General features: G+C 38.1%; 1 protein-coding gene across 2 annotated transcripts; it reads right to left on the bottom strand.

Annotated features, from left to right (window-relative positions):
- Window positions 1-4,819: 4,819 nt before the first annotated feature.
- LOC137180274 (uncharacterized) lies at window positions 4,820-11,462 on the bottom strand. 2 transcript variants are annotated; one of them, XM_067585580.1, is made up of 4 exons: window positions 11,368-11,458; window positions 8,957-9,017; window positions 8,603-8,718; window positions 4,820-6,958 (listed from the first exon to the last, which is right to left on the bottom strand). In XM_067585580.1, exons 2-4 carry the CDS (start codon window positions 8,972-8,974, stop codon window positions 5,527-5,529), a joined length of 1,566 nt encoding a protein of 521 aa, XP_067441681.1. In that variant the 5' UTR covers window positions 8,975-9,017; window positions 11,368-11,458; the 3' UTR covers window positions 4,820-5,526. The 2 variants fall into 2 exon arrangements, with proteins under 2 accessions (XP_067441681.1, XP_067441682.1); XM_067585581.1 differs by lacking the exon at window positions 8,957-9,017 and having other exon boundaries at window positions 11,368-11,462.
- Window positions 11,463-17,553: the final 6,091 nt, after the last annotated feature.

Genomic DNA, 17,553 nt, shown 5'->3' with positions numbered 1-17,553 from the left:
GTCAAATCAATCAAAGAATACAATACACTTAAAAAATGTACAGACAGGTGACAAATTGAAGGAAAAACTGGTACAGGTCTGAATGTTTGACCACTACAATGAGGGGATCTGGTGACTCTGTTATGCTGTGGGGGGAATTTTGCCGGCATCGTTTGGGTCCACTTGTCCCCTTAGAGGGAAGGGTCACTGCAAATCAATACGAAGTTGTTGTGAGTGATCAGCTTTATCCTATGATGAAACATTTCTATCCTGATGGGAGTGGTCTCTTCCAGGATGACAATGCCCCAATTCACAGGTCACAAAGGGTCACTGAATAGTTTGATGAGTATGAAAATGATGTGAATCATATGTTATGGCCTTCACAGTCACCCGATCTCAACCCAGTTGAACACCTATGGGAGATTTTGGACTGACGTGTTAGACAGCGCTCTCCACCACCATCATCAAAACACCAGATGAGGGAATATCTTTTTGAAGAACTGTGTTCATCAGCCTTGGCATTGATTCTACAGTCTCTGGAACTCTTCTGGAGGGATGAACACCATATATGTACATAAACATATGTGAAATAATAATTATTTAGCTTTTTGTTTTTAATAACTGGATGATATGTTTTACCTTGTGACAATTCAAAATTCAAATCACAACACAGAAAATAAAGTGAAAAAGTGTTTTGTATTTCAGTGCTGTCCAGCGTAAATGTTTCAATGTGAAAGGCTGTCCACCATGGCTGCCATCATCAGAAATGATAAGCTCCACTCATGGTTCCGCCCCCCAGGTTTTGATTGGACAGTTGATTGTTTCCATTTTGGCTTGGACTAAGTGGCTTTATTTCAAAAAAACAAACAAGGTCCCATGCACCTCCTCATGAAAAACTAATAACAGTGCTTTGCATTTTGTTTTTAGCTTCCTTTACATAAAAAGGAAATATATATAACTTTATTTCTTTGTTTGATTCATTTAAATGTAGGTAATGAAACCTTCCACAGTCAGTGGAAGAAACTGCACAGTGAAGAAGTGAAGAAACACAGTTGAGAAGAGAATTAAGAAGAGCTTCGCGAAGGCAGAAAAAGAAGAAGAAAATCCCCAAAACAGGTGAGTTTGAATATGTTTGAACTCTGACCTGTTTTTTAAAAACCTTTTTAATGCTCTGCAGTGTCACATGCAGCACTCAGATCTTGTAGACTCTGTTGGAGCCAAGCTATCAATCCTGAGATCATTTATTTCATTATCAGAGAAGAAGTAGTTGGGAAGAAGCTATCAAAACAGTAATGGAAAAGTTGTTTTTTTTTTTATTTAATTGTAAAATAAACCCTGCAGAAGTAGATGCAGAAGGCCTCGGCTAGTTTGTCCAAAACTTTAGGGAAGAGTTTTAGTACTTAAAGGTACCCCTTGGAGTAAAAAAAAGGCTCTGTTAACATTCAGTGTTTTTCACCAAAACATTATCATTGAGGACTAATATATATACATGTTTATTGTATTTCCATCCTCATAATACATTTGCAGAGCTGATTTTTGGAAGAACTTGAAACCTGCATTGTTTACATCCATGTCTTTTTCTTTCTTGCGTTTGTTGGTGCATTGCTCTGTTTCTCAACACTTTACTGCCATCCAGTGTCGATCAGTGGAATAGCATGAAACCATCAGCATGACTGTGTATCAATGTATCCTAAGTTTGTTATAGTTGTAGTCAACCTTTTCAGGAAGTTGGCTTGAGAAAATACAGACACACTAAGGCTTGATGAAAGCTCTTTAAAAGTGAAAGCTGAGTTTTTTTTCTTAGCTGATGGCAGGTTGATATTTTATAGATACATTTTTTACCCACCAACAACAACATATATTATTTTGTGCATTTCTTCTCAACTATTTACATTCTTTCTTGATTTCAGATACAGTAACTGTAACATTTGGGTTTTTCCTCAATCTGATGGTTTACAATAGAGTAATATGGTGTGGAGTGGTCTATCTTATTGAATGGTGTACTTTAGTAAACTGATGGTTAGGGAATGCTGTCGTCAATGATAACACTTTGGCTCCTCCTGGTGGTATAAAGGTGAACTTCATGATGTGAGTCTGAATTGATACCCAGATGTGTCACTATCGATCACTATTTGTCAGCAGTCACTCAGATGGTTTATTGTCACAGTGATGCCCAGTTATGTCTCTGACTGTTGCATCATTTCTGATGTTTGCTTTGTTGTGATGGTGACTGACACATAAGATTCAATTTAGAGCCTCCAATATACATCCAGAAAGAATATCCATCCGTCATATTTTTGGCTGAAAGTATTATCGAGCCGAATGAAGAACAAGTCATTTGTTTTAATCTTTTTGTTAAATCTATTGTTGAAAAGTATAACCTGTGTAAAGTGGACATCAATCATGCAACATACTGTTGAACTTCATTTACACAATGAACATGTTTATCTGTGTGCATGTGTGCGTACATGTCTGCAGGTATGTTACTTCATAAATGTTACACAAAACTACCAGAAAGAATAAAACAAAGACGAACAAATAAAAACTTTTCTTAAATACAAGCAGAAGCAGAAACAGCATTTTAGAGCTGCAATGATTAATCGATAAGTTGGCATTTACTTAATGAATCGCCAACAATTTACAGAATCAATTAATTGTTTTAAGTGGGGTTTTTTTTAAGAAAAAAAAATCCAAATTCTCTGATTCCAGCTTCTCAAACGTGAATATTTTCTGGTTTCTTTTAACCAGACATGTGCCCCACTATCTCAGTGTTGCTCTTAGTTTTATCAGTATTATTTCATGTGCAAGTAACAAGTTAAGTTTCAGTTTCATTTGCTCGCCCTTGCTCTTCTTTTATTTATCTTTTCAGCTAGATTATCCTTTTTATATGAGTGTTGGATGGATGAATAGAGACGCCTGAACAAAAATGTACATAGTTAAGATGGATGGATGTAGGAGGCATTGAAAATGTGGGTGAAACAATCTTTTCCTCCCCCAGGAAACGTTTAATAGAGATATGTTTATCTGGTTATACTAACATGAGAAAAATTATGGGTACATTTTGTAATTTCATCCAGAGGAAGTGTTTGACCCCAGATCACATATTTGAGGATATTTAAAAAAAATTAAAAACCAAACTAATTCTTTAAAAAAGTGGGTGGGACTTGTCCTGTGCAATCCAATACAACGGCTCTGCCATAAATTCTACTTTTATGAAGCTTGTACATTTTCAGTTTTTGTTGACATTGTCAGAGAGGTGATAATTCTACTTTATGTTTATTATTGAGGCCATAGTGGGTGCTGGTGTACTGGAGTGCATTATATTGAAAAATGTTCATAATATTTTGTCCATTAACATACATGAGGGGGACAAAATATTAGGAACACTTTTCAATATAATGCACTCCAGTACACCACCACCCACTACGAGCTCAAAAATAAACATGAAGTAGAATTATCACCTTTCTGACTATGTCAAACCATTTCCATGGCCATTTCACAAACAAACCATGGGTAATAAAAGATTTTTTTTTTTTTTTTTTTTTTTTTAAAACATGTAAATATAAATAAAATGATAACCTCTGTGGGATACTGGAAGAGCAGAAAGAGGTAAATAAAGTGGTCAAACGAGTAGTGAGACAGGCAAGATTAGCAGCAGGAGGTTTGAATAGAAGAACTAAATACACACACTGAAAAAAAAGACGCAGCACACTAATATGAGATTGTTTGTTAATAATATATTATCTCTGGCTATGAGATGTGAAACTCGACTGAACAGATTGTGGTTTCTGCTTTATTACAGTGCAGAAGAATCAGTGAACAGACTTTCAGTTTCTGCTGTCTGTGCTCACACTGATTATTAATGTGAAAGCGCTGAACATAACTGAAGCAGCTGCTATTGACAGTCCATGCATAGCTGTACATGATAGCAACAGTAATGACAGGCTTGCAAGTGGTGGCAGCTTGGTCCATAAAGACACATCAACAGGAACTCACTTGGTGAGTTTTCATTAATACTATTGATTACTATAGTTTCTGTTGTTATTATTGTTACCATGATTATCATTGTTGTTGTTATTAAGAGGTGTGGAGGAGATGATGATAATAATAGTTATAAATATTATGGGCACACACATCTGCCAGACACTCTCTCTCCCTCTCACACACTCATTCAACATCTACAATACAACCCACTCTGCCCTCCACACCCCACCACCACCGGCTGGATTAAATCTCTACCACAGACCAGTAGCCTCACTGCTTCCCATCATTTCACATGGAGACAGACCTTCACATCCTCAAGAGGGAGGGGCGGGAGTAATTCACCTTCCCATTACCTTGAATGAGAAAGTGTGTTCAAACTTTTGACTGCTACTGTTTTCAATTTGAAATAAAGTAATGGATATTACAATAAAGTCAAAGTCTCAGCTTTAATTTGAGTAAGTTTACATCAATATAGAAAGAACTGTTTGGGAGATATCTCCCTTTTAACACATAGTGCCCAAAGTTCAGGGTTCGAAAGTAACTGGACACTTGGCCACTAAATGCTTCAGGTTTTATTTACCTGTGGACCACAATATATCCATGAAGTTTTGACTCTACTGCTTTTCTGATTTCCTTTGGTTTCACACACCAGTGCAGTTTGATATCTTTTGTGGTTTCTAGTATGTATGGTGTACTCTGTGTTATATCATAGTGTTGTATAGTTCACTGTGAAAAGAAAAGGCTCAGTTTGCTCTGTTTAACCTACAGAATCCAAACTATGTAAAAGATTATAGTATTATTATTCTGGGATTACCAAATGATTGACACACAGACCAGAATGGATGCTTAGCCAAGCTTTAATCAGAAAAAAACAGAATATTGATAGATTTGCTAATGCGTTACAGAAATACAGAGTAAAATGATATAAGTACTGTAAATACTGAGGATAATGAAACCTCTTTTATTCTGTATTTCAGGTTAAAGTAAACACAATATATGAATACTCAGTCAAAGGCAGTGGAGGACACACAGTGGTCAGAGTTTGGACAAATCTTGATTTTGTTACAAATTTGTTTCCACCTTCTGAGGCATAATACCATGAATGTTGCTTCTCAATTTTTTCTACTCTATTTATTAATCTGTATTATCATTAGGTGCTCACACCCTTATCATCCTTAACATTAAAATATAACACGAGCGTGAGCATGGTGGTTAGCAGTCCACTACCAGATCAACTCAGAGGGTTCCTAAGTTAAAAAAGTAATAGGGTTAAGATAATATTATTAAAAATACTGATGGATTTGATGAGTTTATAATATATCAAATTAAATGGGAAAAAGAATTTTAGTAGAAAAACTTGTTTAGCAAAACAAACTTAAGCAAAAAATAAAGAAAGTAAAAAAGTACACATAAAGCACCGCTGTACTTAAATACACACAGCCGCAAACATGGCTTTAGATCCTTAGTCTTGTTATTAAGCAAAATGAGTCTCAGTCAAGGTGGGTTTATACTCAGTTTCTAACAAATCTGTTTCCCCTGAATCACAGCTTTCACAGAACTTATCTACCTTCTGCCAAACAATCCTTTCAATAAGCCAAATCCTTTTCGAATCCAACCCCCTCTGAGCAATCTCATTCCTCTGCCTCTCCATCTGGGCCAGCTCATTCTTCTGCCTGTTCCCCTTCTACGCCAGCTCATTCTTCTGCCTGTTCCCCTTCTACGCCAGCTCATTCTTCTGCCTGTTCCCCTTCTACGCCAGCTCATTCTTCTGCCTGTTCCCCTTCTACGCCAGCCCATTCTTCTGCCTGTTCTCCTTCTACGCCGGTTCATTCTTCTGCCTGTTCCCCTTCTACGCCAGCTCAGTCTTCTGCCTGTTCCCCTTCTACGCCGGTTCATTCTTCTGCTTGTTCCCCTTCTGCGCCAGCTCATTCTTCTGCCTGTTCCCCTTCTACGCCAGCTCATTCTTCTGCCTGTTCTCCTTCTACGCCGGTTCATTCTTCTGCCTGTTCCCCTTCTACGCCAGCTCATTCTTCTGCCTTTTCCCCTTCTACGCCGGTTCATTCTTCTGCTTGTTCCCCTTCTACGCCAGCTCATTCTTCTGCTTGTTCCCCTTCTACGCCAGCTCATTCTTCTGCCTGTTCCCCTTCTACGCCAGCTCATTCTTCTGCCTGTTCCCTTTCTACGCCAGCTCAGTCTTCTGCTTGTTCCCCTTCTGCGCCACCTCAGTCTTCTGCCTGTTCCCCTTCTGCGCCAGCTCAGTCTTCTGCCTGTTCCCCTTCTGCGCCCACTCATTCTGCCCCTTTGTGAGGAGGATCCCTCATCCTGGCCCTCTCCTTCGTCCATGCCCCCTTCTCTTCCACTGCCACCCTGACCAAAACGACCCTTTCTATTGCCTTGTTGAGGTTGTTGGAATTGAACACAATAGTCTGCAACTTGATTATCACTGGAGCAGCTGGTGCACTGCATCTGACCAGGTGGTCCGTCACATCGAAATATGTTGTCTAGACCGATTGAACCTTGGTTAACCTGATACATCCCAAGCCGCTGAAGGGCTTCACGTCGTTGTTGATCAGTATTGGGCTCATGATTTTTGGGTATGAATATTTTAGAGAACACGACAGCATAACTACGCCATTGCCGAATGTGATTTATTCTTCTGAGAATGTTTTCATGATGTGTTTCGCTTGAACATTTTTCGATACACGGGGAGGCATAAACATAGAAAAGCAACATATCGTTAGCATTACGACTGTTGTACAAACGGTTCAAGTGGTCGACAACACGTGACTCTGCATGATCAGCTCCTCCATTGAGCCGTCTCAGAACTTTAGCTGCAACCACCCTGCTGCCGATGTACACCTCATCATTGATGATCTTATTCCTCACGTTGTTACCAGGGTCACTTCTGAAGACTTCCTGAAGGATTTGGTCCGTGTTCCGGTTCTGGTTCTCTGGGATGCTTACAGCCAGACTGAACATGCCTTTTGTTTCATACCTGCCAAAGAAAAAAACATACACAACATGTTACCATGTATCTTAGATATTTTGGTGCAGAACACAATATGAGTTGTTTGATTTGTAAGGCAGTAACCTAAGTTGACCACTAAGTGGCACCCTTGCTGTCTTTCTCCCATTTACTCTGTAGAGAATGCAGTATTTCTCTGTGTGTCCTCTGCAGGACACAGTAAATCTGAAGTTTCTCGCATTTAAAAAGCAAATTCTGAAATATGTAGAAAAACAAAGAACAGCATGGATCATTTGCTCAACTTTTTTGTGTAGAAAATTGATCTGCTTTGGCAAAATCTGAATTGTTGCTAGCAAGACTGAACAAGATTTTTAACGTGCTGATTAAAGTAGATCAAAATCAACTTCTATATTTCTGCCTGCGTGTTTTAAGTTTGCTATCAGTGGACCAAGATGGGAGGCAGTACTGTTCGAAATATAATCAGTACCAGTTACCAGAATTTCAGTTTGATCAGTCTTCACTTGCAGTTTGTTGCTCATTGGCAAGGGTGTAATTTCCACTGTGGATGGGGGGACATGTCCCCCTCACTTTTATAGTTTAAGGTTGATTTTCTTACAGAAATAACTGTAAACATTGAGTGCCTACACTCATTGGATTTTTAGCCACTGGCCCTGGGTTTTGCCTCTCAGGCTACATACAACCTGCTCTACCTTATTGCTGGGGAAAAGTATGAAAAGTATGAATGCAGACACTACTTAGAGATTAAAAGGGATTCAACTTCTCTGCATGTTTTTGGGGTAAAAACATATTTTAATCTATATTTTAAGTACGACCTATTGTTCTCTTAAAAACACTAAAACACAAGAATTGAGCATCAATCATATAGTAAGGCAGTAAAGCCCTGTGTTCTTTGTAGTAAAAATACAAATACTATTCTACTAGCCATAGAGTAGTATTAGTAGCTATATTATCTATCATGAAGTATAAGGTCTCTTTCAAGTAGTAGTAGCGATAATGCTTTATTTTACAGGTCCTTTATACCAATTCCCTGGAAATTTGCAGATATTTAACAATTCATTTTTACAGAGGATGGTGAAGTTTGGTAGAAATTATGAGAAAAAATAGAAGTGTTACGTTGGTTTATTTGGTGACTACTCATTCATCATTTTTGGGTTCATACATAATTTTTCGTTTTCAGTGTGTAATTTGTTGTGTCAAACTACATATTTGGTTGTTTCTGAAAAATGCTATAATAAGCACATTTCCTGTATACTGGCAAATTACATCACCCTTTCATAGAAATGCACCACAAATGAATAGTTACAAAGCAGCTACTTTTAGGAAGTTATTGAAAAAACCTAATATGTTAATATGAAGTTTGACACAAAAAACTACACACTGAAAACTAAGTATTTTCTGTCAGCTGAAGAATTTCAAGGGTCTAATTTATCAAGAATTGTTACAAACTAACAACAAACCCAAATATAATGAATGGGTACTTACCGACTTAACACTTTTTTCTTGCCACCTGCTCTGCAAAATGTCTTAAAAATTAATCGTTAAATACCTGCAAATTACTCTGAAAATTTCCAGGAAATTAGTGTGAAATTGGGGGACCTGTAAAATAAAGTGTTCCCAAAATTCTTTTAGTGAATGAATCAAAAGTTAACTCACTCTTCCAGGATGCCATCTACAATTCTTGCAAGCCTGTTCTGGTTCACAGCAGCCAAACTGTTTTCAGCAGACAGGAAGAAGGCCAGCATCACCGCCACCCAACACAGGCCAGCCATCTGCACACAGAACAAGTTAATGAGCACAATGATGATACTTTTAACAAAAAGTATCCTCATAAACATGAGTAAAACAGGGATAATTATAATAACAAGAGGAAGTATTTTAGTAAGTATGGTCTTCTCTGTTATTAAACACAGGGTACGTTGCTAACCTACAGTATATAGTTTCCACATTTATTAAATTTTAGGTTTTCGTATTTAAATGTAATATATTAAAATGTGCAAAATAAGACACCTTAAAGTTATAGTTCATTCATTCATGTTCAGTGAGGGTACTGCAAATCTGGAAATATCTGCTGAGAAATTAGGCAATAATCATTAAAGACAACATTTAATATTCTACAATCTAACTTTTAAACAAACAGCCTGTATTTTCTATTAATTTTAGTGAATATCAATAAAGCCATGAAACTGCCTTGTTGTAGTCCAGACCTCTGAACAGACACTAGATGTAAATGGATAATTATGCACTCTGAGATGAAAGGGAGGCTTGAATTTTCCACCCATTACTTTTGCAGATTGTGCAGGTTATGCAGCAATGGAAAGAAATTAAATACATTTATTCAAGAATTAAAAGTACTTCGGTACAATTTTGAGATACTTGTACTTCACTTATGTATTTACATTTCATCCTACTTTTTACTCCACCACATTAATTTGACAGCTGTAATTATATTAGTTAGATTTAACATGACAAAAACATATGATGAGCTCATAAAACACAACACATTGTCAAAGATTACATCAGTGATTCACAACCTTTTTGGCTTTCATACAAACAGTGTCTAGTTGTTGCCCCTTTTCACGTTTCAGATGTCTATGAGTGGTTAGCAGTTCCACCAAAAAGACATTTCATCTCTAAAGTTGGGTTTAGAGATGGTAAACTGCATTATCGCTATAATGCAGTATTTTGTAATTGTTATACTGGTACTTTTACGTAAGTAAAGGATCTGAATACTTTTTCCACCACTGAGGTTCTGGCAGAAAAAGTCCTCTCATGTTGATCTCCCCGGAGGTCCATCAGCCACACCCCATCAGTTCTTCTGGTTTGTTCTCTACACCCCTGCATGTGTGCGCATTTCACTACAACGTCACTTGGAAACCTGACTTTCTCTGGTTCTGAACACTAGTGGGGCAAAAATGTAAAGTTTGGCCTGAGGGTGTTGACAGAGGAAAGGCCATAATCAGCTAATCTGATTGACTGCACTTAAGGGACGGGTTCACAATTTTTCCAGTCTGTCTTAAAACAACAGTCAGGTGTCCATATGAACAGTGAAAGAGGTTTTCCTCGCTGTAATCATTCCTCCTGTTCATACTGGATATTAAAAGATCCTTCAAATGTTTTTTCAATGGAAGTGATGAAGACCAAAATCCACAGTGTGTCCACACAGTCATTTAAAAGTAGATATGAAGCTTATATGAGGCTTCAGCAGTCTGAGTTAGTCATATCAAGTGGATATCTGGCACATTTACAATCTTTATAGCATCAAATTCCCTCTTTGTGTTTCCTTGGACAGTGTTTCCCTGTTGAGCTGTGGTGGAAGAATCGTAACAAAAAGAGGAACTTTGGCACTAAAAAGACTGTAACGTTGAAAGATATCTACTTGATTTGACTCATTTGGACGCTGAAGCTTCATATTAGCTTCAGATAAACTTTTAAATACATTTTTGTACAGAAAGAGGACTGTGGATTTTGTCCCCCATCACTTCCATTGTAAGTGCATTATGAAGGGATCTTCTAATGGTCAGTATGAACAGGAGGAATGATTACAGCAAGAAAAACATGTTTCCTGACTGTTGTTTTAAGACAGACTTTAAAAAATGTGAACCCGTCCTTCAAAGATTGGCTGCACTTAATACTCAGCTGAGGTTGTCACGTTATGGTATCAGCACATTAAAACGCTTACAGTTAACCTTTCAACATGCTACTTTCAGCATATAATGTTTGACACGCTAACACGATAGAAGGGCTGTAATTATACGCACTAAATGTAGGGCTGTTATAGGTCAGCACCAATGGAAAAAGAGTGATGTCCGCACACTTACTCCAAAGCCACAGTTACTATTAAAAATTAGAAATGCTAACATGATAACATGCTAAAGTAGATTTATCTATCTTTGGAGTTTGTAGTTTGCTCCTTTGTGAAGGATGGCAGCTGTTGTCAGTTTGGATCACAACAGTTACAATGACTTCAAACCCAGAGTCCAAAAATGTCAGAATGTGCCAATATATCCAAACCATATAAACTTCTCAAACCATTCCCACAGCATAACCCGTTTCTCCGCCATTAAATATAGTATGTTACAGACACGCATACTCTCATACACTGCTTCCTTGTCGTGCTGTCACCTCCTCATAGAGCCCTGTTGGGTACCCACAGTGTTTATGGATAACATCAAGATCTCTAGATGACAGGATTTTTAAAAATAACAGCAACCACGGCCAGTCTGGACTTCCAAACAGTTTAATGTGACTTAATGAATTTTTCTTAAAAAAACATTTGATTTTTTTGCAAGGTGTCAGGAGATGTGAGACTCCATTAAAGGCCTAGAAGTTGCATAATTTGAGTTCTAATTTGCACTTGAGCTTGTTGCTACCTTCCTCTTTGGAGATAGGATAAATACAGCCAAGTGAAAATCTTTTACCTCCTTTGCTGGGGAAAGATGTCTGATGGAAGCTGTTCACTCTGTTTTCTTCTCAGTGTTAGGAGGGACGGTGCTGCAGTGAACACAATAAAGAGGAAGGGGCTTTTTTATAGAGAAGAGGTTGACTGTGGCCAAACGCTCAGAGAAACGCCATGCCCTTATTTGAACATATTTTTCAAGTATTAGAAAGAAGGAAGAAGACAAGAGAGACATTCTACATTTTGATTTAGGAAGTTAAATGACAGAAAAACCTCAATACTCACTAACAGTAAACAGCTACCACCATGTCCTCTCCTTACAAAGTTGTAATGGCTAACGTTCTACATGCAATTACCTACTTACACACAACCAGCAGAAATGCAGCAACATTAGCATTCATTTGGAGTCCAATATTCACTCTCATTTTAGCTCTAATTTAGTCTCCATGAAGGCGCGTTGCATTCACCAAAGAAAGAAAAAATTGGAGGCCTCATCTTGTAATTATGAAAAGATCTGATAGTTATGAGAAAAGATCCAGATCTTGTAATTATGAGACAAGGTTAAAGTGGTTATCAGTCATTGCTGTTTGAGGCATGACAATAATTAGGCATGACACCAAGACTGACACAATTAACTCAATCCTAAACTGTGCTGCTACTGGCCCTGTGCCCTTTTTCATCAGTAAAATTAATAACATCCGATTCGTTATTTCACCTCCTGCCTACGACACCCCCCCTTGTTCTGCTGTCCTTAGCAAGTTTGAGCCTGTGTCTCTTGCTCATATTAAAGACATAGTCTCACACACTAAGCCAACCACTTGTCACCTGAATATTCTCCCATCATACCTGGTAAATGTGCCATTCTGATTCTTCTTGACCATAGCTCCAGCTTTGATCTAGTCGACCATACTATTCTCCTGCACCGTAGGCAGCACCAGGTAGATATTCAGGGTAGCACCCTCCAGTGGTTCGCCTCCTACCTAGCAGATAAATCATTTTCTGTCAAAACTGGAAACCTCTCCTCCTCCTCTGCTCCCATCACCTGTGGAGAACCTCAAGGCTCCATTTTAGGGCCCATTTTAATCACCTTATACATGCTCCCTTTAGGCTTTATCTTCAAAATATACAATATCTTCTAACGTTGCTACGCAGATGACACTCAGCTATACCCCCCATTAGATTCTGGCGATAACAATAATAACACAGTTAGGTCCCTCCTTGACTGTGTCCAGGATATAAAAAATTGGATGGCACAAAACTGTCTTCAGTTAAATGATAGTAAGACAGAAGTGGTTTTATTTGGTCCCTCCAACTCTACTGGGGGTATAGCCAATCACTTAGGGCCCTTGGTCCTTAACCTTCATACCCATGCCAGAAATCTTGGTGTCATTTTCAATCCAGCTGTAAAATTTGACAAACAAATCAACTCTGTTGTCAAAGGTTGTTTTTTCCGGCTAAGATACATCGCCAGACTTAAACAGTTCCTCTCATTTCATGACTTGAAGACTGTCACAAATGCTTTGATTTCCTCTTGACTGGATTGCTGCAATGCTCTTTATTTGGGTATTAGCCAGTCATCCTTGTCTCACTTACAGCTGGTGCAGAGTGCTGCTGCAAGGCTACTAACTGGTACCGGGAAGAGAGACAGCATCACACCTGTACTGGCGTCCCTGCATTGGCTACCAGTCAAGTATAGGACTGAGTTTAAGGTCCTTTTATTTGCTTTTGAAGCTTTACATGGCCTGGTGCCCCAGTACATCTCTGAGCTCCTCTGCCCCCTCCCCAACCCCAGATCTCTCAGATCCTCAGACCAGCTGCTCCAATGTGAAATATTAATGTCACTGAATAATGTGGATGTTAGAATTAGTATATCAACATTGCACAGGCATCTGAAGGCCTTTGGATCGTTCAGGTTGTGCAATGTGCTTCTGTAGTTTTCCACCAACTCCTAAGACTTTGTCTGTCTGCTGTTTTGATGCTGCAGGCAGGTAGTGAACAGTTGGTTTGTCAGAGCTTGTTTGCTAAAAACAGCTGCCTGCTGCTGCTTGAAAGGTTTGAACCACACAGTAAATGTGGCTTAAAACTAAGACAACGAGACATAAGAGGCTAAAAAAAAACTCTGCAGAGTTGGTGAAAATTCTGCAGGTTTACATAAATACACAAAATAAAACAACAGGTGGTAATAATGTGAACACATTTTATTGTACTTAAATGTTTTTTTGCCTACTTGCAGCTATATGGTCAAAGTATTTATGTTTTGACGCTTCATGTTGTTTACTGTAGCTGACTTCTCAGAACTGATCTCAGAAAAGTCTTTCGGTGAACTTGTGCTGTTTGTTGAGGAAATGTTTTGTACTTCAGACAGTAAAACCAAACTGCCTGTTCACCCTGACTTGCAGATTGAACTTGATGATAGAGAAATACAGAAGGAAGTGTAGGTCAGTTCACTCCCTTCTACACTTCTGCTGTGAGTTAAATGAGGTGAAACAGCAGAGAGATGTAGTTCAAAGCACAAACATTTTATAGTTTTACAGAATTTATGTCATTAATGGTGCAGGGGCATTGGATCGTACGAAAGTCAAATCAATCAAAGAATACAATACACTTTGTTAAATGTGCAGACAGGTGACAAATTAAAGGAAAACTGGTCCAGGTCTGAATGTTTGACCCCTACATTGAGGGGATCTGGTGACTCTGTTATGCTGTGGGAGGAATTTTGCCGGCATGGTTTGGGTCCACTTGTCCTCTTAGAGCAAAGGGTCACTGCAAATCAATACAAAGTTGTTGTGAGTGATCAGCTTTATCCTATGATGAAACATTTCTATCCTGATGGGAGTGGTCTCTTCCAGGATGACAATGCCCCAATTCACAGGACACGAGGGGTCACTGAATGGTTTGATGAGTATGAAAATGATGTGAATCATATGCTATGGCCTTCACAGTCACCAGATCTCAACCCAATTGAACACCTATGGGAGATTTTGGACTGATGTGTTAGACAGCGCTCTCCACCACCATCATCAAAGCACTAAATGAGGAAATATCTTTTTGAAGAACTGTGTTCCTCAGCTTTGGCATTGATTCTACAGTCTCTGGAACTCTTCTGGAGGGATGAACACCATATATGTAAGTAAACATATGTGAAATAACAATTATTTAGCTTTTTGTTTTTAATAACTGGATGATTTGTTTTACTTTGTGACAATTCATTTTCCATACCACAGTACAATCAAATCACATCACAGAAAATAAAGAGGAAAAAGTGTTTTGTATTTCAGTGCTGTCCAATGTAAATGTTTCAATGTGAAGGGCTGTCCACCACGGCTGACATCAGCATTTGTCAGAGATGATAAGCTCCACCCATGGCTCCGCCCCCATGTATTGATTGGACAGTTGATTGTGTTCATTCTGGCTTAGGTGTCTCTATTTCAAAAGCAATTAAGGTCCCATGCGCCTCCTCATGAAAAACTAATACCAGTGCTTTGCATTTTGTTTTTAGCTTCCTTTACATAAAAAGGAAATACATATTACTTCATTTTATTTCTTTGTTTGATTCGTTGTGAAACCTTCCACAGTCTCTCTTTCTGCAGTCAGAAACTGCACAGTGAACGTTGAGAAGAGAATTAAGAAGAGCTTTACGGAGGCAGATGAAGATGAAAAAGAAGAAGAAAACAGGTGAGTTTGAATAATATGTTTGAATTCTCACCTATTTTTTCAAACCTTTTGTAGTGCTCTGCAGTGTCACATGCAGCACTCAGGACTCTGTTGGAGCCAAGCCATCAGAGAAGAAAAAGTTGTCAAGAAGCTATCAAAACAGTACTGGAAAAGTTTTTTTTTTAAATTTAATTTTAAAATAAGCCCTGAAGTAGATGCAGAAGGCCCCAGCTGGTTTGTCCAAAACTTTAGGGAAGTTGACAAGTTTTGGTACTCAAAGTTACTATTTGGAGTTAAAAAACTCTGTTAACATTCAGTGTTTCTCACGAAAACATATCATTGAGGACTAATATATATACATGTTTATTGTATTTCCATCCTCATAATACATTTGCAGAGCCGATTTTTGGAAGAACTTGAAACCTGCATTGTTTACATCCATGTATTTTTCTTTCTTGCGTTTGTTGGTGCATTGCTCTGTTTCTTGACACTTTACTGCCATCCAGTGTCGATCAGTGGAATAGCATGAAACCATCAGCATGACTGTGTATCAATGTATCCTAAGTATGTTGTAGTTGTGTCAACCTTTTCATGAAGTTGGCTTGAGAAAATACAGACACACTAAGGCTTGATGAAAGCTCTTTAAAAGTGAAAGCTGAGTTTTTTTTCTTAGCTGATGGCAGGTTGATATTTTATAGATACATTGTTTTACCCACCTACAACAACATATATTATTTTGTGCATTTCTTCTCAACTTTTTACATTTTTTCATGATTTCAGATACAGTAACAGTAACATTTGGGTTTTTCCTCAATCTGATGGTTTACAATAGAGTAATATGGTGTGGCGTGGTCTATCTTATTGAATGGTGTACTTTAGTAAACTGATGGTTAGGGAATGCTGTCGTCAATGATAACGCTTTGGCTCCTGCTGGTGGTATAAAGGTGAACTTCATGATGTGAGTCTGAATTGATACCCAGATGTGTCACTATTGATCACTATTTGTCAGCAGTCACTCAGATGGTTTATTGTCACAGTGATGCTCTGTTAGTTTGCTCCAGTTATGTCTCTGACTGTTGCCTCATTTCTCAATTTAGTGCCTACAATATAAATCCAGAAAGAATATGCATCTATCGTATTTTTGACTTAAAGTATTATCAAGCCGAATGAAGAACGAGTCATTTGTTTTAATCTTTTTGTAAAATCTATTGTTGAAGAGTATAACCTGTGTAAAGTGGACATCAATCATGCAACATACTGTTAAACTTCAACCTTTGGAGAACGATGAGTCGTCCACTTCTTCTGTCTTCTTCTCAGTGTTTGAAGGTAAAGTGTTGCTGCAGTGAACACAGTCAGAAAGAACAGACACACAAAGAGAAAAGGAGGACTATGGTCAAACCCTTTAGAGTGGTACTATGCCCTTACATGAACATTCATATTCTTGCCTTTTAATTTATTCACAACTGAGAACAAAAGAGAAGATGAGATGCTATCAGTGAAGCAAGTTTGGAAGTTAGACCGGCATGATTACCCACTTGAGGTCCTTAGAGGCTGTTTTGAATGCACTGCATGGTATCATACATCACCTTCTGTGCAGGATGATGGCTTCCAAGAAAATTTTAGTTTTCACAAACAAGCCATGGGTAACAAAAGATTTTTTTTTTCTTTGTAAGAATAAATAAAATGATACCCTCTGTGGGATACTGGAAGAGCAGAAAGAGGCAAATAAAGTGATCAAACGAGTAGTGAGACAGGCAAGATTAAGCTAAAAGAAATGCTTCTCCTTTAAATTGAATACCAGCAGGGAGGTTTCAATAGAAGAACTAAGCACAGGTCAAACAAGTGGAATGGAATAAACAATAAGAAACACACTGGAAAATAAAGACTCAGCACACTAATATAAGATGCATAGCTGTATGTGATAGCAACAATAATGACAGGCTTGCAAGTGGTGGCAGCTTTTGCAGTTGCCCCAGAAAAAAAAATCCTTAGTCCATAGTTTTATAACCAAGAAGTATGTTTATGTTTCAGCCTATAATGTGCACTTTACATTTCCAAGACATTGAGAAGCACTTTCTGTAGCTAAATGGTCAAAAATCATTCAAATTCTTTCATGCAAACATGAAACAGTGAAACTGACACTGAAGAAGGCTTTTGTTTGATCCATTTTATCTAAGAGACAATAAGAAAAGATAACTCAATGTGTTCATAGAAGCCACATATAGAGACACATCACCAAGAACTCACCTGGTGAGTTTTCATTAATACTATTGATCACTATTGTTACTATTGTAGCTGTTGTTATTATTATTATTGTTATTAAGAGGTGTGGAGGAGATGACGATAATAATAATTATAAATATTACAGACACGCACATCTGCCAGACACTCTCTCTCCCTCTCATACCCTCATTCAACATCTTCCTCCCTAGAGGCGGCTAAGCTCAGTGGGACTACACCTGGTGAAGAAAAGGCTCACTTTGTTCTGTTTGACCTACAGAATCCAAACTATGTAAAAGATTATAGTATTATTATTCAGAGATTACCAAATGAT

The sequence above is a fragment of the Thunnus thynnus genome, chromosome 3 (genome assembly GCF_963924715.1).
Source record: "Thunnus thynnus chromosome 3, fThuThy2.1, whole genome shotgun sequence".
Taxonomy (NCBI): domain Eukaryota; kingdom Metazoa; phylum Chordata; class Actinopteri; order Scombriformes; family Scombridae; genus Thunnus; species Thunnus thynnus.
Note: the sequence above shows the minus strand (reverse complement) of the source record. Positions and strands in the feature narration are given on the sequence as shown.